This window comes from Quercus robur, chromosome 6 (assembly GCF_932294415.1).
Source record: "Quercus robur chromosome 6, dhQueRobu3.1, whole genome shotgun sequence".
Taxonomy (NCBI): Eukaryota; Viridiplantae; Streptophyta; class Magnoliopsida; order Fagales; family Fagaceae; genus Quercus; species Quercus robur.
In genome coordinates, this window is record NC_065539.1 from 54,294,023 (window position 1) to 54,315,437 (window position 21,415).

The 21,415-nt window shown below is 38.0% G+C and overlaps 1 protein-coding gene and 1 long non-coding RNA gene across 3 annotated transcripts; both read right to left on the reverse strand.

Annotated features, from left to right (window-relative positions):
• Positions 1-8,686: 8,686 nt before the first annotated feature.
• Positions 8,687-12,061, reverse strand: LOC126689535 (putative calcium-transporting ATPase 13, plasma membrane-type). The gene has a single exon (XM_050384783.1). The coding sequence runs from the start codon at positions 11,933-11,935 to the stop codon at positions 8,885-8,887; it is 3,051 nt and encodes a 1,016-aa protein (XP_050240740.1). The 5' UTR covers positions 11,936-12,061; the 3' UTR covers positions 8,687-8,884.
• A 6,519-nt stretch (positions 12,062-18,580) lies between these two features.
• On the reverse strand, positions 18,581-21,052 carry LOC126689541 (uncharacterized). Of its 2 annotated transcripts, none has more exons than XR_007644550.1 (3): positions 20,793-21,052; positions 19,297-19,413; positions 18,581-18,838 (listed from the first exon to the last, which is right to left on the reverse strand). It is a non-coding gene; the product is annotated as an uncharacterized LOC126689541 (long non-coding RNA). The 2 variants fall into 2 exon arrangements; XR_007644549.1 differs by having other exon boundaries at positions 18,581-18,841.
• Between the last annotated feature and the right edge of the window lie 363 nt (positions 21,053-21,415).

The window sequence follows — 21,415 nt, forward strand, 5'->3', positions numbered from 1 at the left end:
AGGAACTCCTCGAGCCGCTGTGCATTTAATGCTTTGGACAAATGGCGCGTTCTCATTGGCTTTGCTTCTGACGAGGGCGTCGCTTTGTCTTCCGCACAATTCCACTCTATATATAAGCGGCTCCTCCTCCTCATTTCCTCTATTTCTTCCTTGTTGATCTTTGAAAGAGAGAGACCGTCGCCCTGAATTTCGTCAGCTCATTCCTTACTTCCGTCAACTTGTCCATTGCTGCCCTTGAAGCCGTTTTTCTAAGAAAGTCAACTTACCAGTAAGTTCTATTTCCTCTTCTCTTTCATTTTTGCTTATGCCTGAATAATTCTTTAATGAGGACGTCAGCTTAGGTACTTAGATTAGATCCGTTACTTGTAGATAGTCAGATGTCAAGTGACGCGTCGTGTGAGGAGTCATCAGTCCGCGAAGGAGCGGGCTACGACGAGGCCTTTGGTTCTAGTGATGAGTCAGAGGACTTCTCACCTTCGTCAGAGAGAGAGACGTCGGCCCAATCTCCCAATGGTGATGAGAGTTATACTGAGGGGGGTAAGGATGATGTAGAAGAGGGAAGAGGGGAGAATGGAAGTGACAGGGACGATGTTGATGTTGACGGGGTTGATGGTGACGATGATGAGGAATCTAGTGGAGGGACCTCAGAGGGTCCAGGGGATAACCATCATTTCATTCTTCTTGAGGATTGGGCCGTCAACAAGTTTTTACCCATGATGAGTGATAAGATTTTTAGGGAGTTGCGCACCCATTACCAAATTCCGGACCATATCCCGATCCGTCTCCCTAGAGAGAACGAGAGATGTTACTCAGGGAGAACCACTGACGTTGGCATGTATGATGCCATGTTTGCTACGGGTCTAAGATTGCCACTAACGGCCCTACACCGTCAGCTAGCTGATTTTCTGGGCCTGTTCGTCACTCAAATCGCCCCAAATGCCTGGAGAACTTTCATAGGTGCTGAAATCCTGTGGGGTCGCCTTAGTGGAGGAAACCGTCAGCTTACCTTGGACGAATTCTTTTACTGCTACAAACCCCATCACATTGCCTCGTCTAAGGGGACATACCATTTTAATACCCGAGAGAAAAGTTTGAGGCTAGTATCAGATATGCCAGATTCCAATAGGAACTAGAAAAGTAGATATTTCTTTATTGAGGGGACGGATTGGGTTTGCCGTTAGGAGGAATGGGCGATGATGCCCCATGGTTATTTTGACAACACTTGGGCTTTTGTCAGGGATTCAGGTTAATCCCGTTAACCATGTTTCTTTTGTTTTGAAGTGATGCTACTAACATTCTTTCTCTTTTTTTCTTTTCAACTCATACTCGTCCCCACATAACCGACGAACAGGAGGAGTTCATCCGTCGGGTTCTCGAAATTCCTTTGGAGGAACGAAAGTGTAGGGATTTAATCACCCTTGACACTATTCATTTATACTGCGGGGATCCAGAACCGTCAGCTGAAGCCCAAAAATTGGACGACCTTTCTCGTCGTCGTGAGTAGACTCCTTATTACCTCCGTCAGTCTACCCCTCCGTCTGTTGTTCTAACTGTTAATTTTTTTTTTTTTTGTTGGTAGAGATGGAATCTGCTAAACAGAGGGTAAGGGCTGCCGCAGCCCGTCAGAAGGAGGAGAAAAGGGCAAAGGAGGCAGGGGGGGAAACCTCGTTAACCCCTAAGACCGTTGCTAAGCCTGCAAAGAGGAAGCCTGACGGGAGCGACGGCTGTCCGTCTAAAAAGGCCGTCGTCACTCCTGGGGATAGTGCTCCAAAGGAAAAATCCCCTCTTAAGCCAAGTCATGGTGTAGGCAAGGGGGTAATGACTTCCTTAGGTCCCGTTAATGAGGGCCCCTGCCGCCTCTTAATCCATAAGGACTACGTCATCGGGGAGGTTGAGTCCTTCATAAAACCGATGGACATAGAGCCTTGTGATTTGTTGGGGACGGAGTATTTAAGGGGGTCAGCCCTTTTTGATCTCACCAGGGTATGCTTGCTACCTTTTGGTCGAATTGGTTTTATTTTGTTTTGATAAACTCTGACTGACGTCTGTGTTCTCCTCTCAGGCCTTGGTGCACATCAAGGCCCTTCAAGACTGTTACGTTGCCAAGGAGGGAGTTGTTACCTGGGTCCGGAAGCATAATACAAATTTGATGAATGAACAGGGGCAGTACAAGGATGTCGTTCGTATGCTAAACAAAGAGCTGAAGGAAGTCAGGGAAAAGCTGGTGGAGGCTGACCATTAGAATGAAAAGCTCCAAGAAGAGGTGACGGATCTAGGCCAAAGGGTGCAGACGACTGGGACTGACGCGGTTCGAGATTTTAAAGCGTCGCAATCGTTCATTGACTCTTGTGCCGAGTATTATGGCACTGGGTTTGACGATTGCCTTAAGCAAGTCGCATCGGCATTCCCAGAGTTGGACCTGTCTGGAATTACAATGGATGATGGAAATGACGGCTCCCTTGAGACCAATCTTACTCCGGAGGATGACGGTGTTGTTGTTCTAGCCCAGCCTGCTGCAAACCCTCCTACTCCTGCTTCCAACACTCCAGCTGTGATTGTAGACGTTGAAAATCAAAAAGCTGACGGGAATCCTGCTGACGCTCCTGCTCTTTAGTTCTTTTTATTTGTATTTTAACCTTATATTTCAATCATTTTGCAAACAATCGTTTAATGTGTATTTCAATTACTTTTCAAACAATCGTTTAAGTGCCCGTTTGGTTTTTCGAGCTTTTGTTTGTATACAGTTGCATTTATTACGTGGCATGTTATTCCCGTCGTTTCCATATTTATTAATCAGTGATTGTGCCAGGTGAAGTCCTGGTAAGCGTTCCCGTCTATTTTAGGAATCCCGTCAATTTTTTGAACTGGTTTGGAAACTCCGTCAATAGGGTCTTTGTGCGACTTATGAGCCTGTCCATCTTAACCTTTTGGGTTGGATAGTCTCGTTAGTTTTACGGGCTTTCCCCTTGGGTTCACGACCTTGTTCGTCATTTTTCAAGGTTTGTCGGCTTGGTAGCTTTATCCACGTAATGGTTTCATCGCTTTTGGTAGCCCGTCGGTTTTACAGCCTCGTCTATCAATTGTCACCACTTTTATCATTTTACTTAATTTAATGTGACCGTCAGTTTTCTAATTTCTAGTCATTTCATGGACTTAATGTAAGCCCGTTGGTTCTACAATGGCCTCATCCGTTTGGTGAGATCGTCAGCTTTTTGGCTTCCGTCCATACTTGTGGACTTGATGAGATTGATATTTTTGTAGGCCCGTTGGTTTTAGAACTATGTCCATATGATGATAGTCTCATCTATCAAGTGAGACCGTCAACTTTTTAGCTTTAGTCTGTCATGGACTTGATGAGCTTGTCATCTTTGTAGGCCCGTTGGTTTTAGAACCTTGTCCATATTATGATAGTCTCATCTATTTGGTGAAACCGTCAGCTTTTTAGCTTTAGTCTCTGTCATGGACTTAGTCGTTTTACTTTTATTGTTCACTTTTGTGAACTTTAAACTGTAGATTTGTAAAATAGAAACTTCAGCAATTTTTGAATAAACTCCTTTTATTGCCATACATTTGTAAATAAAAGTAGTTCTAAAACCAAATCCTGCCCTTTGGGCTTAAAATGGAAAAGAGGTATTGTTGCAAAAAACTAAAGTAAATGATAAAACTGAGGAGTAAGACTAAACTTTGCTGAAATGTAAACAAAAAAGGTTGGTCTTCATGTTGCCACTTCTACTGGTAATACTTTCGTAAGTGCTCAGTGTTCCATGGATGTGGTAGCTTTTGTCCGTCTAACGTCTCTAGGTGGTAAGTGCCTTTCCTCGGCCATGACGTAACTCGGTAAGGTCCTTCCCAATTGGGGCCGAGCTTCCCTTGGGTAGGGTCTCTAGCGGCGCCCATGACCTTTCTAAGAACGAGATCTCCAACTTGAAAGTCTCTGTGTCGGACCTGAGAGTTGTAGTGTTTGGCCATGCGGTCCTGGTACCTAGCGAGCCTTTGTTTTGCCGCCGCCCTGATCTCGTCCATTAGGTCAAGCTGTAGTCGCATTGCCTTGTCGTTCTTGTTCTCGTCATGGTTGTGCACCCTATAGCTCGTGAGCCCAACTTCGACCGAGATGACTGCTTCGCTCTCGTACGTTAGTCGGAACGGTGTCTCTCCTGTGGGTGTCCTTGTCGTCGTCCTGTATGCCCGTAGTATGCTTGGCAATTCTTCAAGCCATATACCCTTTGCCCCCTCAAGCTGAGTCTTGATAATCTTGAGCAAGGATCGGTTCATGACTTCGACATGGCCATTAGCCTGAGGGTGGGGGGGGGGGGGGGAGGAGTAGTGGTTCTTTATTCCTAACTGCGAGCAAAAATCTCGGAAGGAGTCGTTGTCGAATTGCCTCCCGTTATCCGAGACAAAGACTCTAGGAATGCCAAACCTGCATATGATGCCTCTCCAGAAAAAACTTTGTATGTTCTTCTCCGTAATGGTGGCCAAAGTTTCAGCTTCCACCTATTTTGTAAAGTAGTCAATGCCCACTACCAGGAACTTCAGCTGTCGCACTGCTGTAGGGAATGGTCCCATAATATCTAATCCCCACTGAGCGAATGGCCATGAGGCCGTCATCGGGGTCAGCTCTTCGGTTGGTTGTCTAATAATATTACTGAATCTTTGGCATTTGTCACAGGTCTTAACATAAGCCTTGGCGTCCTTTTGCATGGTGGGCCAATAGTATCCTGCTCGCACAAGCTTGTGCACCAATGACCTTAACCCCGAATGGTTTCCGCAGATTCCCTCGTGTACCTCTCTCATGACGTAGTCTGCCTCTTCCGTACCCAAGCATCTCAGATATGGACGGGAGAAGCCTCTTTTGTACAAGACGTCTTTTATCAAGACGAACCTTGTCGCCTAGACCTTCAGCTTTCTTGCAGCCTCTTTTCCGTCTGGCAAGACCCCGTTCTTTAAGTATGAAATTAACAGTGCGGTCCAGCTACTGTCAGAGCCTATTTCCTGTACGTTGCTGGAATCTATTAGTGGAGAAAGCTGACCAAAAGAGAGTACATTACCAGGGATGATCATATGTTCTACTGAAGTGGCCTTTGCGAGGCGATCGGCTTGCTCATTTTCTCCTCTGGGGATTTGGACGATTTTGGCCTCTAGGTCATCTATTCTTGCCCTTACTTGATCAAGGTACCTCTTCATCCTTTCGCCCTTGCACTCGTAGTCTCCATTTACTTGGTTAGCAATGACCTAAGAGTCGCAGTAAACGACTACCCTTGTGGCTCCTGCTGCTTTGGCGAGGTCGAGACCTGCTACTAACGCTTCATACTCTGATTCATTGTTGGTAGCGGGAAAGTCGAGACGGACCATACATTCAACTGTATCTCCTTCGGGCGATAGTAGTACGATGCCGCCCCCCCCCCCGGCTTATTTGTTGGATGATCCGTCCGTATATATGCTCCAATGAGGGGACTCTTCTGCCCCCTTGTCTTCGTCATGAATGAATTCTGCTATGAAGTCTGCGATGATTTGCCCTTTGATGGCGGTCCGTGGGCGGTACTGGATATCAAACTCACTCAACTCTATAGCCCATAATGCCAGTCGACCCGCAACTTCAGAATTGCTCATCGCCCATCGCAAGGGCTTGTCGGTCAGAACGTTCACCGTATGGGCTTGAAAGTACGGCTTGAGCTTGCAAGCCGCTGTAACTAATGCAAAGGCAAGTTTCTCCATAGGTGGGTATCTTTCTTCGGCACCACGAAGTGCTCGGCTCGCATAGTATACGGGCTTTTGTACTATTTCTTCTTTTCTGACTAAGGTAGCGCTAACGGCTGCGGGGGAGACGGCTAGATAGAGGAAAAGTTCTTCTCCTGGCTGCGATGGACTCAACAGTGGCGGGGACAAGAGATAAGCCTTCAACTCCTCGAATGCCTACTGACATTTGGCAGTCCACTCGAATGATCTCTTTAGCGTGCGGAAGAAGGGCAAGCACTTGTCCGTTGCCCTCGACACGAACCTATTCAGTGCTGCTATTTTTCAGTTAAGGCTTTGTACCTCCTTCACATTTCTCGATGGTGCCATCTCCATAATGGCCCGAATCTTGTCCGGGTTGGCCTCAATCCCCCTTTGGGACACCATAAATCCTAGGAATTTCCCCGCCATCACCCCAAAGGTGCACTTTCCCGGATTGAGCTTCATGTTGTAAGAGCGAAGGGTGTTGAATGTTTCTTTGAGATCTTCCAAGTGATCTTCCTCCCTTCGGCTTTTTACTAGCATGTCGTCCACGTAGACTTGGACATTCCTCCAAATTTGCTGCTTGAACATTTTGTTCATAAGCCTTTGGTACGTTGCACCTGTGTTCTTCAGGCCGAAGGGCATTACTTTGTAACAGAAGAACTAAGGCCATCACCATAAATTCGTCAAATTTGACAATAAGATCCGAAAAGCTAATCACTCACCGAATACAATTATTCCTACAAATCATAACAATTTGAGCCAAAAATCAAAACTAAAAATCATTTACATAAGGAGAAGGAAAATCAGGAATGAAACAAAATTTCACCCCTATAGAATGCAATATAGAAAGAGAAGCAGAGACAAATAAACTCTTAAAAAAACATGCAAGAGCATGTTAACAAAGGATTGAGACTTGAAGAAACTCCTAAAGAACCAGAAGAGAAAACCATGAAGCTTAAATAATAAGGTACCACTACCACTAACCTAGCCTTTATCCCAATACTTAGGTTCCACTTGCAACATTTACAAACCACTTGCTGCCAAATGCCAATAATCACAAGTAGAATATATTTTATATTAAAATTTTATTATTTAATTGATATTTAAATATATAGAAGGTCTCAATTTAGTACTCACCTTAGGCCCAAAATACATAGAGCTTTCTTTACCATTGATTTGATAAAACAAAGACAAAGCCGTGCATTTGAAGAAGAACCATCGGTTGAGGGCTATGATAGCATGCATGGGTTTTGAAGGTGGGGAAAGCTTCTCCCTATGGATGTAATACACATATGTAGACTCTGTTTACCAAAATAAAAACAATTATATAAAAGTAATTAAATAAAATGAGAAGCAAGAAAACCTTGTGCGAAGTCCCTCCATCTACAACTCAACCTTGGTTTGCATATCTCACATAGCGGCTGTGTTGGTATAGATTAGGGTGAAATAGAAGTGATTTGATGAAACTGAGTAACTGACTACGTTTGAAATTGAATTTCAATTTTTAGACTAATAGGAGAGTGTAACGGTTTTATCGGGCATTTTTTTGGTAAATTATGTATTTGAACCTTATCATTTACACAATATTTTAATTCAATCCATAACTTTTCAATTGTATTATTTTGGCTCCTAACCTTTCAGTGTTGTGTCAATTTAGTCCATACTATTGTGGTTAACGACCAAAATAAAAAATTAGTTTTAGCTGATGTGTCAATAAACTAATTTTATATTTTGGCCGTTTGCAATGTCAACAATTTCCATCAAAGAGATAACAGTATGAACTAAATTGACACAATTGAAAGATTAAGCACAAAATTAAAATATGATATAAAAAATAGGGACTAAATACATCATTTACCCAGCATTTTTTTTTCCTCAATTCTGTTCAGTGTAAGGGTATTTTATCACCAAAATGTTCATAGAGTATAGACATAGGCCAACATCATCCGGATCTAAAAAGTAAAAACCGTGGATGTTTTGTGCTGTCAAAAACGAATCGAGAAGAAAAACAAAACAACACAAAGTAAAAATCCTTTAAATAATACTCCTGTATAGAGTACAGATAGAAGAAGAATTGATATAGGTAGGGCCCATATAGGCCAACATCATCCGGATCTAAAAAGTAAAAACCATGGATGTTTTGTGCTATCAAATACAAATTGAGCAAGAAAAACAAAACAAAATAACACAACTGTCCCTCATTAATCGTATCGAAACCTGATGCCCTCATTCTCACTTTCAATTTTTCTTTCAATATCCTCATCTTTCCTTTGTCTCCCCTTCTTGATTTTCCCATATCTCTGACTTTCTGAATTTAGCATAGTTTTCATGTGTTTTCTCTGTTTTTGTTAATAATATTGCATATTGGTGAGATAAGAGAGTTTGTCTATATGGGGTTCGTTGGGTGATTTCTTATGCCTTTGAAAATGGTTTTCACCTCAACTCAACTAGTTTTTTTTTTTTTTTTTTAATTTAAATCTTGGGGCTCCTATTGAGTTGCTTTGTGGTTCTGATTATTGGGTTTGTTTAACTTTAGAGATTACTCCATCTATAATTGTTTCATGCAAATCTATCAATGGAGTAGTGAAGTGACAGTATCAAGTGGCGTCCAAGCACAATTTTACATTGCTTCCATGAAAAAATTCAGGGGGGGTGTTCTCTGTTCCAAATAGCACGGAAGACTACAACTGCTGATTGTGCCATAAAGGTTTGGTGATAGATCTTGATTAGGCCAAATAATCTTTAGATATATGTTACTTGAATTTATGTTCTTAGCACAATTGTTGTAAAATGTTTAGAAAGTAGTAACTAATCTTTGTGTTAAGATTTTAAATTTAACATTCAAACAAACCACAGAAATACATAATTGAAACTGCTCTTTAGATACGAAAAAAAATAGATCAATAAAATATTTTTATTAATTTTATGACATCAAATACTTACATATATTATTATATCTTATGCTACAGTGTGAACTAAAACAGTAAAATAAAAAATAAGAAATACAAAGCATAAAATATTTGCTTCGAAAGCCTAGAGAATTATTGCTATGAATACAGAATATTGGAGAAAAGCCCAAGGAGGAACCGCGGCTGAAGAGGATTTTGCACAGGTCTCATTCCATGCTTGTTGCTTGTTGGAGGGGTTACACTCCCCAGTCTTAATTCTATTTCATCCTTAGGTAGTTGAGCAATGGTGTGTGTGGAACAGGTATCCACTTGACAATACAACCGATTGGCCAAGATACTATTCCAATTCCAATGCACACACCCCATTGCCCCCAGTTCAACCTTTCTGTATCTGCGAACTTCTTCAAAAATTCCACCATGACCACTTGAAGGACTATGGTTATGGCCATGATCCCCAGAAACAACTTGTTCCTATGTATCCCTTTAAACACATTCTTCTTCTCAAGCTTTCTTGCATTGAATTCATTGAACACTTGACAAAGAACAAAAGTGTTAAAGATCAAGGTGTCATTTACCTTCTCGGTCACACCGAAGATTGATTCACCTTTGAATTGCAAGGTCAAGAGAACGATAATCTGATAGAAAGCTTGAGCTAAGAGATTTCTCCACATTATGTTGGTAATAAGTGGTTCAGTTCGACCTATTGGTGGCTTTGTCATCAACTCTTCGGTGGGCTTCTCTGTTGCAAGAGCTAGAGCACCCAATGTATCCATAATTAGGTTCACCCATAATAACTGAACTGCTGTTAATGGGACTTTTCCAGCTGAGACAGCTGCCACAAAGTTTATCGCAAGAGCAGCAACATTCACGGTGAGTTGGAACTGAATGAACTTTTGGATGTTGTTGTACACACATCTTCCCCACCTTAAAACTGTAGCAACAGAGGCAAAGTTGTCATCCAAAATGACAATATCTGAGCTCTCCTTGGCCACTTCGGTGCCCTGAATTCCCATTGAAAGTCCTACGTCAGCTTCTTTCAATGCTGGTGCATCATTTGTGCCATCTCCAGTGACTGCAACAACATGACCTTTTTGTTTCAAACATTCTACCATCAATAGCTTGTCGAAGGGAGAGGATCTTGCCATCACACAAATTTTATCAACTCTCTCCATTCTCTCCTCAGGTGTGTAGTTTCTGAATTCGACACCTTCCACCACTGCTTCACTCATGTCTTGATCAAACCTCAGTATTCCACATTCAGTGGCAATAGCTTTTGCTGTGAAAACATTGTCTCCAGTGATCATTTTGATGTTCACACCTGCATTTTGGCAATCTTCCACAGCTTTCTTTACCCCTGGACGACAGGGGTCCTTAATACCCACCAGTCCTAATAGGGTCAAACCTTCTTCTTCTATCTTTTTTTGTTCGGAATCATGTTCTTGATCTTCTTCTGAAACTTGCATATGTGCAAAAGCAATGCATCGGAGGCTACTGGCAGCCATACCTTGAATAATTTTCTCAAATTTCATCTTTTCACCATCATCTAGATCTTTCATAATTCCAGAAGCATCATAGTAACTTGAACACATTTTCAATATCATCTCTGCAGCTCCTTTCCAATGTACATGGATTGTATTGTCTGCATTTCTCCTCATCAGGACTCCGCTTCTTTTCTTTTGAGAATTGAATGCTTCAACATGAAGAATCTTGCTACTTTGCATCAATTGTTCCATTTCCATGCTAAGCTCCAGAACAGCCCATGAAAGAATTGCTTGCTCAGTGGGACTACCTGAGAACTCAATTTCAGATCCTGAAGCAGGCTTGTAAACACTACCAGTTGTGTTTAGAGAAACTCCTTCTTGTAGCAGTTTGAGAAAATATGGAGCAATTGATGAGTAAGTAGCTGGTACAAAAGATTCTTTCCCTAGCCAAAACTTAGTCACCTTCATTTTATTCAGAGTGAGGGTGCCTGTTTTGTCAGTACAAATGGTGGTGGCAGACCCCATGGTCTCACAAGCAGAGAGCTTTCGCACCATAGCCTGATCAGCCATCATTCTTTTCATGGAATAAGCAAGTGTAAGCGTCACAGCCAGAGGCAAACCTTCTGGAATTGCAACCACGACTATAGTAACTGCAGCAGCAACAATCCCCACCACAGCATTTAGTATGTCATTGACCTTGGTGCTGCTGCCATTGAACTCTTTATTTCCATTCTCATCTTCAGTATTCCCTGTGAAATATCGAACCAACAAGACTACAAGAACTAGGAAAGCAACTGCCAAACCAACCTTACCTATTGATGAAGTTAGCCTGTTGAGCCGAACTTGTAAAGGTGTTTGTTCATTGGTGTCGCGGCTGATTGAGCTCATCATCTCTCCCCATATCGTGTTCATCCCAACCGAAGTGACTAGCATCCGAGCATAGCCATCAACCACCTTAGTACCAGAAAACAAAAATGGATGACTGCAATTTACTTCTACATGGTCACTTTCCCCTGTCATGCTAGATTCGTCCACTTGCAATGAATGTCCGTCTAAGAATAGCCCATCTGCTGGAACTTGATCTCCAATCTTTAAGCAAATGACATCTCCAACGACAATTTCAAATATTGAAATCTGTTGACGTCTCCCAGCTCTTACAACTTCAATTTGGATATTGTTGCTAACTTTGGATAACTTGTCAAATTGTCTGTTTTGCCTAAAGTTACTTGTGGTAGAAACAGCAATGACAAGAAATATAGCAACAAATATGCTTCCACCGTCATACCATCCTTCTTTTATTCCTTTCTCTTTGATGCCAAACACAAGAGAAAGTACAGCACAGCCTAGAAGGATGAGAATGGTAAGATCCTTGAAGGCTTCCACTATAAAATGGAAGAAGCTCTTTGTAGGCGGTCTTTTGTAAGTGTTTGAGCCAAAAGCCTCATGTCGGTGAGCAATGTCTTCAACATTGCCGTGAATCCCGCATTCAACATTTGTTTCAAGACTAGATGCCACTCCATCAACTCCTCCAACAATTTGGAGCTTTTCAATGTTTTTCTCTTTTACAAGCTCAGTAAGACTTGATTGGTCAATTTTGTTGAGACTCGATTGATCAGTCTCCCACCTGTTGTCTGGATTGAGATCCAAACTTACGAAAGATGGACAGGGTGGAATCTTGGCATTATTCTTCTTTGGTAGTGAGGCTCTAGAATAATAGATGGAAACAAAAGCCGACAGCCATCTCTTTTTGGGTTCTCTAAGGATGTTTGGTACACGAAGTAAATACAGAATCTGCTCCAAGTTTTCTAGGATATTAGTACTAGCCATGGTTCAGAAATCACAGGATGAATGTAAATTTAGCAGCTCACTAAAAATAATCTCTTTAAGAAAGCTAGGAATTGACAATGTAGTAATTACAAGGAAAGAAAAGCAAACATTTTCAGGAGTAAATTATAAAAGGATGAATGAGCAAAAAGGGTTTTAGGTAATTAAAAAAATTAAAGCAAAAGAATTACTATAGAGATTTGGTTTATGAAATAAGGGTTTGTTTGGCTAACTTTATTTTAATTAACTTGAGTAGGTATGATTTTTTAAAAACAATAAAAAAAATTATACAATTGTAATTTTTAAAAACTTGAAAGTTGGAATGAGTTGTGTGGAATGGAATGGAATATAGGAGTAAAGTAAAATGAAGCAAATTACTATAGAGAATTGGATTAAGAAAGCAAGGGATTGACAAAATGTAGTAGTAAGAAAGAAATAATATTTTCGTACGAGTAAATATGAAGCAGGGGAATGATATTAGGAAATAAATACTGGAGCAATAATTAATGTAAAAAAAAAGAGAATGGAGATATGTAGATCGAGATGCCAAATTGGATAAAACAGTCTAAAGAATAAGACCTGAAACTTGAAGGCTGGAACCGGGGTTTGGAAAGCAGAGCAGAAGTAAATTTGGATGGCTATAGGGATCTGTGTTTTGGAAAGCAACGCAAGGATTTGACAAAAATGTAGTAGTAATCAACAAGGTTATTAAACCCGGACCGGACCGTACGGTCCGACCGGAAAACCCGGGAACCGTTCAGATTCACGGTCCATTTAAGGTAAGGAACCGTTCCATGCGAAAAAAGCATGGAACCGTCCGGACCGCGGTCCGACCGTCCGGGTCTGTGAACCGTGACCGGTTCACACGGTTCGGACGGTTCCCTAATTTCAGCCTTTTTTTTTTTTTTTTTTTTTTTTTTTTTTTTTTTTTTTTAACCCTCTCTCAAAAATCACTCTTAGCCTCACTTTGAAACCCTCTCTCAATCACTCTCAATCCTCACTCTCTCAAGTCTCAATCACTCTCTCGTTTCTGCCTCTCCCTCGTCACCGTTGCACTGTCGCAGCTCAGCCCAGATTTCTTCCTCAATCCTCACTCTCTCAATCACTCTCTCCCTCGTCGCCGTCGCACTGTTGCAGCTCAGCCCAGATCTCTTCCTCACTCTCTCAAAGTCTCAATCACTCTCTCGTCTCTACCTCTCTCCCTCGTTGCCGTCGCAGCTCAACCCAGATTGCAGCTCACTCTCTCACGCTCATCTCTGCCTCTCTCCCTCGTCCCTGTCGCAGCTCACTTTGTGCCTCGTCGCCGTTGCCGTCGTTGGTACTTTAATCTGTTTTTTCTTTGTTAATATTTGCAAGTTGATTGTGGATGATGATATAGATTTGAAGTGTTGGTGTGTAAATTGATTTGGGTCAATTGAAAATTGATTGTGGATGATGATATAGATCTGAAGTGTTGGTGTATGTGAAGACAAGGCTTGTGATATTATTGTAATTGTGAAAATTGATTTGGGTCAATTGGTGTTTCTGTCTGCCAAAATTACTTTGTTGTGTCTGCAACTTCTTGCTGCATGTTTTTTTTTTTTTTTTTTTTGTATTTTTTATTGCTGTTGGTTTCAATAATATTTACATTATTCTCAAATCATTTGCCCCATTACTAAAAGCAATCTCAACATAATTGAAATCCCATAATTAACATAGCATCTGAATATGCTAGATTTCAAATTTACTTAACTACAGCTATCAGACCACATATTAATAAAAAAATAAAAAGAGAAGAAGAAAAATGACCCTCAAGAATAGAACAGGTGGACCATGGACCTGTTTCAAAATGAGTTCAGTGATAGAACAGGCAGACGCCTTATAGTATCTTAACTAGCTTTTTCTTATGATGGTGTCCTGAAAACAATTGGCCCTAATGTCTCACATACTTGACAAGCACAATGAAGAAGAAATGACTAATCAAAATGTGAAACAAAAGTAAGCTAATAGCTAGTCAAAGTGAGAAGAAGCAAAAACAGTGTGAAACAAAAGTAAGCTAATAGCTAGTCAAAGTGAGAAGAAGCAAAAACAGTAATACAAGTACCAATGACTTGCAGAAACCCTGTGCTTTCCCAGATAAGAAGACATTATTCTCAGAAACCCTATGCTTTCCCAGCAATACAAGTTAATTATTTAGTTTTTTTTTTTTTTTTTGGGTCTGTTGCATAATGAGTAGGTTCTGTGGAAAGTTGAAAAGGAAAAGTGAATGTGGGATTAGGATGTTTTAGGGATCAGTTTTTGTATTATGGTTCAATTAACTTGTGGAAAGGATGTTACATTTGAAAAGTTTTTTTGTCTAGTGACTTGTTTCTTTCATGCATTTTTGATGGGAAGGAGTTTTTTTTGTCTAGTGTGTAACAATGTGTAATTGTGTACTGTATTTTTGTAAGTTTTATGTATTTTTTAGAAATAAGCTTTTCTAAATGAATTAGGCTATTTTAGTTAATTTTTCTATTTTTTTTTATTAATTTAATGTTTTTATATATATATTTAAAATAATTATTAAATTAATTATGACGTCATCACGGTTCGACCCCGGTTCGACCTCGGTCCAACCTCAAAACCCTTGAACCTCTCCCTTTTACGGTTCAATGAACGGTCCGGGTCTGAAAACCTTGGTAATCAAGGGAAAGAAATATAAGTAAAATATCAAGGACGAATGATCGAAAAAGATTTTAGGAAAGAAAAGAAGAGTGGGAGATATGTTGTGGTACCACCAAATGGATAATGTAGTAAAAGTAGTCTACTACAAGGCCTGGAAATTAAAGACGTATGCTGATGTAATGGAGATAGGAGAGGGCATGTCAAAACATTTTATAGTAGTAGTAGTTCATGTTCATGTTCATGTATCCGTGTCGATCGGTCCGTGTTTCCGCGCTGTCAACTTGAAATGTCGGAGCGTTTTTACTTTGCTTTCAGAGCAATGATTTTGTTATGTAGTAGTATTTATTTGGACCCAAATTTCCATAGAATAATGGAAACTTCAGAGTGCTCCCACTTTTGGAGACAGCAACTCAAAGTCAAACTCAATGCCACAGTCAAACGCGCTTATTAAACTCAAGTATCCAATGTTTGATCCCATTCATAGGTTGTGATATGTGATGCTATTTTGGTTACCCAATTGTTAAAGATCCCAATGTTTAATTGGATTTGGAACTTCTTCAAATCATTGATCAACTTTTAATATTGTTTGATAAAATGTTATTCTAAATAATTTATGGATTTTATTAACAAATACTCTAAGGATATTTGTTTAAATTTTTTTTTAATAAATTTTTTTTATTATGAGAAATGAAAATAAAAATTACAGTTTTTTTTATTTATATTTTCATAATAATTATATCAAAAGTCAAAACTTTTCTAAAATTTTTCATTAATAAATGCCCTAAGGTGCTCATTAACGGACTCATAATTTTATATGTTCCATGGATAAAATGTGGATGAAGTTACTTTTTGATAAGTTAAGAGAGGAGCAAAAAGACTTTTTGAGGACAAAGGTATTTTCTTAGAGGATAGGAATGTTACGTGGCTTATTTGTATTTTTATAATATAAGCAATGTTTGTAGTCTGTTGTGATTACTTCAAATTAGTTACATTAGATTAGGAATATGTTATAACAAATTCAAATAAGTTTTTTTTTTTTTTTTTTTTTAGCAAAAACGATAGTAGATTTTATTTATACAGAATCACGTTATACTATGGGGTAGAAAAAAGATGGGCATTCTTCTAACCAAACAATGGTCTCCTCTTTCTCTTTTGCAGTATTAGCCAAAGCTAGAACAACACAATTACATTGTAAAGGAATACTAAAAAATAAATAAAATCAAAACTATCTCTAATCAAGGTAACATCTTCAAGGATCCAAACAACCTCAAGTGAGCAAATTCTATTAGAGAGTTTAGAAGATCAACAAGTTCAGCAGAGTTGCATTCCACTTCCATTTTGAAAATCTAGTATTTTGATAGAATTATAAAGCTATCCTCATCACAAAAGCCGATGTACAAAGGGAATTCAAATAAGTTAACTTGGCTTACAATGCATTACAATTAGTTTTATTGATAATAAATTATATGAGGCCAGTGTTTATTTTTATTTAGTTCAAAGTTACTCTTGTATAATTCAAATGTGGATGATAAATAAAGATTAATCATGATTTTTCAAATTACAAATGTTTAGTTAGTCTAACTTGGAAATTTAGATTTTTCTTTAAGATCCTCAAGAAAAAAGAAAAGATTTTTCCTTAAGAAAGCCTTACTTTTTTTCCTCTCAACTAAAATAGAAAAAACAATAGAATTGTCAAAAAAAAAAAAAAATCCACATAACACTCAAAAATCAATCCATTACTCATTGCATTAAGTAAGCTCATAAGACCTTTACTCTGAAACACCCATAAAGCTTAGGTTGGGGCAGGAGCTTCTATTTATGTTTGAATTTGTTGAAAAATATTGCCGTAGTAAGGTTTACGCAAATAAGATGGTCATTAGTTGTTCAATTTCTTTTTCTTTTCTTTTTTTTTTCTTTTTTGTGAGAATTTATTAGCAGTTCAACTTCCAAATTCAAGAGTAACTTCGTCTTCCCCCAATTTCGAAGAAGGAAATAAATTTCAATCTTTATGACATGGCAATTGGTATGAAAAAATGAAGTAAATACACCCCTCAAAAAAAAAAAAAAAAAATCCCTTCTCCAAATATTAAATCAAAGCTGAAAATAGCAATAAATAAAGGAAAATTATTGTGTAGTCCCGAAGTAGAAGGTCAGCATACTGATCTTGTACTCCTAGCTAATAAGAGCATGCCAGCACATAACCTCAGCGGGACTGCCAACTCAAGTGCTCTGTTAACGTCTGTTAACTTTTGGAAATTTTTTTAGGACCCTTTTAGTTTCACTTTTAATTTGAAAACAGGGGCGCTCTCACATACGATTCCTCTCTTCCTCTCCCCTGAACGACTTAAGTACTGTGGGCTGTTCCTCTCTCATCTCCGCCAGCATCGTGGAAGTTCACTGTGCGGCCACCTTGCAGTGGTTGGTTCGGTTCGTTCTCTAATGACGTTTTGGTATTCGTTTAAAATGAAAACCGATCTAGCCCAAACGAAAACGAAGGCCCCTCTGGACTCTTCTTTGAATGGATGAATCCACTTTCCCTTTCTGTTGGTTAGATGAAATTCCTAGATTTTCTTCTCCCACAAAATTTTCTACCATAGGTATTCTTAATTGTTTATTATTTTAAATTTCTATTTGTGTTTGCTTGTCTTTGATTTCCTTTGATACCCATGTTCATCTCTTTGATGATTATGGTTAGTATTTGATGGACTGATGTGTCTTGAATTATTTTTGTACTAGGTATTTTAGAATTCATGGCTAATTGGCTATACAACTCTAGCTCATTCCTTATGTACTTCGATTGTTTGATAAAATTCCCCAATGAAAAGACTGTCATTTTTAAAGAATTTTGGTATAGACCTTCATGAAACTTGCTTATTACCGTCAAAAAAGCTTGATTTAATTATCATAACTCATTCTTGGACATGTTATTGATAGTGCTTGGACATATTGGAGTTCACCTGTGATGTTTATTAATAACTGTAAATTTCACTTATGCTATTTTGTATTAATCATGTGATGAATATATATATATATATATATATATATATATTCATACATTATTTAGTGTTGATATTCAATCATTATGCAAAAGAAGTTCAAACTTTAGAGAAGCAAAATGAGCAAAGGTGGAAAGAAAGGTTTCACAACTACAAAAATCTAGAAGGATATTTCGATGGATAGCTGAAAAATAAGTCTGATGATACTTTCATTTGTGGAAACAATTATACTTTCTACATTGAAGCCTTGCTGCCTAGCTTTCTTTTAGGAATCCTTTGTTTTTACTTTTCGGTTTTCATCTTCCAAAGTGAATTTGTTTTTAGATTGCTTTAGTTTGAAAGAAACTACTTTTTGTACTTACAGATTTACTCAAATTTGACTTGGAGCCCATGGAAAGTTATCTACTAATTTTATATGCTTAGTTTCTTGTTCTCAAGGATTATTTACTTTATACATTTCATTCATTTATTTTTCTTTAAATTAGTTTGTCAACCATATAGAAAAGTTACAAAAGTAAGACATAGGCAATGGCCACTATGAACTAAGTAAGAGAGTTCATAAGGTATTTTTTATTATAGTTGAAGACAAGTAAAACTTATTATTATAGTTGTTCTCTACTTTGAAACTAGAATTGCAATGGTGCCTGTACAAAAATTGTCATGAGAACACTTATTCTTGTAATGTATATGATTTTTGAACTAAAAGAATGTCTCGTCTTATTTTAGTCTCTTGTAACTTTTGGAAGCATTTGGAGGAAGCGTATATTATGGTAACAATTTTTTGATGTGGAATTGTCCAATTTTAATGTAATAACCTTCTAAAACATTTAGAAGATTTGTTGAATTCTATGTTTTTTTTCCCCCAATATGGTATAGAAATTAAATGTGAGAATTGTGTTATTATGGTTAATGGTCTTGCTTCATAGTCATGACCAAGGGAATTACCCTGTAATTAACCTGATAACCAAATCCAATAATTCTTAAAAATAAAGTCAGTAATAGTCGGCAATGAAGATACAAACTCACATTATATTAAGAATTTTGAAATTACAAGAATTTACAAATTCACATTGCATACGTACTTTGAAGTTACAAGAATTTGTACTAGACATGGAGGGGAGAATTTTTGGAAATAATCTGAATGCTTTATTATTCAAATCTCATCCTTAAAAATAATTTTTGTTACAAGCTAATTATCATATGCATCACAATGACATAAAGGAACCACTCCAACTAGGTTATCCAAGTTGCCATTCGTCTGGATCTTCTGCTGCAAAATATTCATGCCACAAAGATAAGCAACACTTCACAACATTATATAACGAGGCATAAAACTCAATCCAAACAGGAATGACAAAAATAAAAGTAAAATAATGTAATTTTAATTGACATAAGGACAATAAATTCCATCAACTTATGATTTTGACTAACAATTGATTTTGATACAACAACTAATACACTGTTACTGAGGCATAGAAATATAATTTACAATACAAGCCCTCAGGTAATTCGCCTGCTTTACATTAATCCCAGCTATACCTAAATGGAACACAAGGCACTAATATCACTCTCCACTGATCATAGCTAACTGAAAAGGGACCCTCTTAATTTCCACAAACGTCAAATAAGAATTTTGAGTTTACACAAGGCTGCATGTTAGCACTTGAGTAGTCAGAACTTTACACGATAGCATAAACAATAAGAATTTTGAGTTTGATACTGCACCTGAGCAATGTGTTTGGCAGAGATGAGTTAAACCATAACAAAAGATGCATGCCACCCTTGCTTTAGGCCAAATATTTCTAGTAAACCATCATCAACATGGGCCTCATCAAAGCCTCTCTGGTAATAAACCAAAAAAATATAAGAGTAAAAGTAAGAATCCTACACTTGGAACCAACACTCTTTAAAAAATATACTTTCACCAAGGAACCATCAATTTGACATTTGACTGTAGAACATACTTGCATATACAGAGTAACAAAGACCAAGTAGTTGAGAAACAAAAGAAAAGAAACAGGCATTTACCTGAAATATAGCTCCAAAGAAAAATAATAAAAGAGCTTCATAACAAATTTATAAAAATAAAAAAATAAATTAAAAAAATCAATAAAGAAACAAAAGCTAAGCATTGCCTCCTTTCCAAAGGGAGGAGGTGCAATTTGAGTACAACAGATGCATTTCCATGCATTGTTGTAGCATATAAATATAAGAAAATACATCCCTAAAAGGGCTGATAAGCTACATTAATTTACTTACGAATTCCGGTAATACTCTCACAAGTACTTAGGCTTTAAATAAATGGAAACTACTAAATCAATAATAGATTCACTGCAAAACAGCAAATACTTCACTCAAAAAAAAAAAAAAAAAAAAAAAAAAAAAAAAAAAAAAAAAAAAACCTTATAGCACTGCAAAATAAGGATTTGGCTCTGTCTCAGAAAGCTAGACAAGGATTTGGCTCATTGTGGCCTAAGAAACATTTAAACAAACACTCACCAGCCACAAGTTACTTCACAAAATTACAAATCCAACACCCAATTGGGTAAAAAATGCAAATCCAAAACACATTACAACCTAAACCCCAAATTACATGTAGCCTCACTAATGCAGCGTAGGCGTGTAGAAGCAGAATCTATAACACACAAATACTACAACTCTTCCACTATACTTAAGTTCTACAAGAACATTAGGCTAATAGGCAAAATAATAGAGAAAACATTTCTAGCAAACTTTTATTCAAAAACACACATAACATCAATAACCTCTCTATAAAGAGTATTTATAGGAATAGAATTTCTCCTACTCCTTTTAAGAAAAAAAATAATAAACCTACTTCTACTTGAGAAAGGAAAAACAATTTAACTAGGAAAAGAAAAACAATTAAAACCCCAATTTAACTAGGAAAAGGATTTTAATTCAAAATACTAGAGTAAATAAATCCTAATTCAAATAGGAAAAGGAAAATAATAAAAACTCTTTGTTCTTCGTAACGTGATTTGCATCACTCACCAGCCACAACTTACACAACAACATTACAGATCCAAACACCCAATTGGGTAACAATTACAAATCCAAATCACATTACAATCAAAACCCCAAACAGTAGATTTATCCCAAAAATATGAGATTCAAATCATCAATAATTACAGTATAAGAAATTTCCACAAAAGATAATTTTAAAAAAATTGTACTCATAATTTAAAAAAAATTGTACTCACAGCTTATGCCTTTACAAATAGCTATACCCGTGAATGAGGCTTGGAGTGGTGGATTAGAAGAGGACAGAGGGGCTTTCGTTTTCGTTTGGGCTAGATCAGTTTTCGTTTTAAACGAATACCGAAACGGCATCAGAGAACGAACTGAACCAACCACGGCAAGGTGGCCGCACAGTGAACTTCCATGATGCTGACGCAGATGAGAGAGGAACAGCCCATGGTACTTGAGCCGTTGTTCATGGGAGAGGAATCGTATGTGAGAGCGCCCCTATTTTCAAATTAAAAGTGAAACTAAAAATTTTTAAACGTTAACAGAGCACCTGAGTTGGCAATCCTGCTGAGGTAAGCAAGTTATTATACGTTGGCATGCACCTATTGGCTGGGAGTAACTGACCTTGTACTCTGAGACTACATAATAATTTCCCATGAATAAAAAAGAATTATGTAACTGCCCCCAAATTCAGTGTTGACTAGAGAGTAGTATTTAACAAATAAAAGGTTTGTAGTTTCTCAAAATAAATAAATAAAAGGTCTATTTGATTGTGTTGTTTAAACAACAGTTTTCATTGTTTAAACAATACAACATATATTTTCACAACACTTTTTTACCCACACGTATTTCCACA

Bases quoted from the DNA above. Each gene is read 5' to 3' on its own strand.
- LOC126689535 (XM_050384783.1), bottom strand. From the start codon at position 11,935: ATGGCTAGTACTAATATCCTAGAAAACTTGGAGCAGATTCTGTATTTA.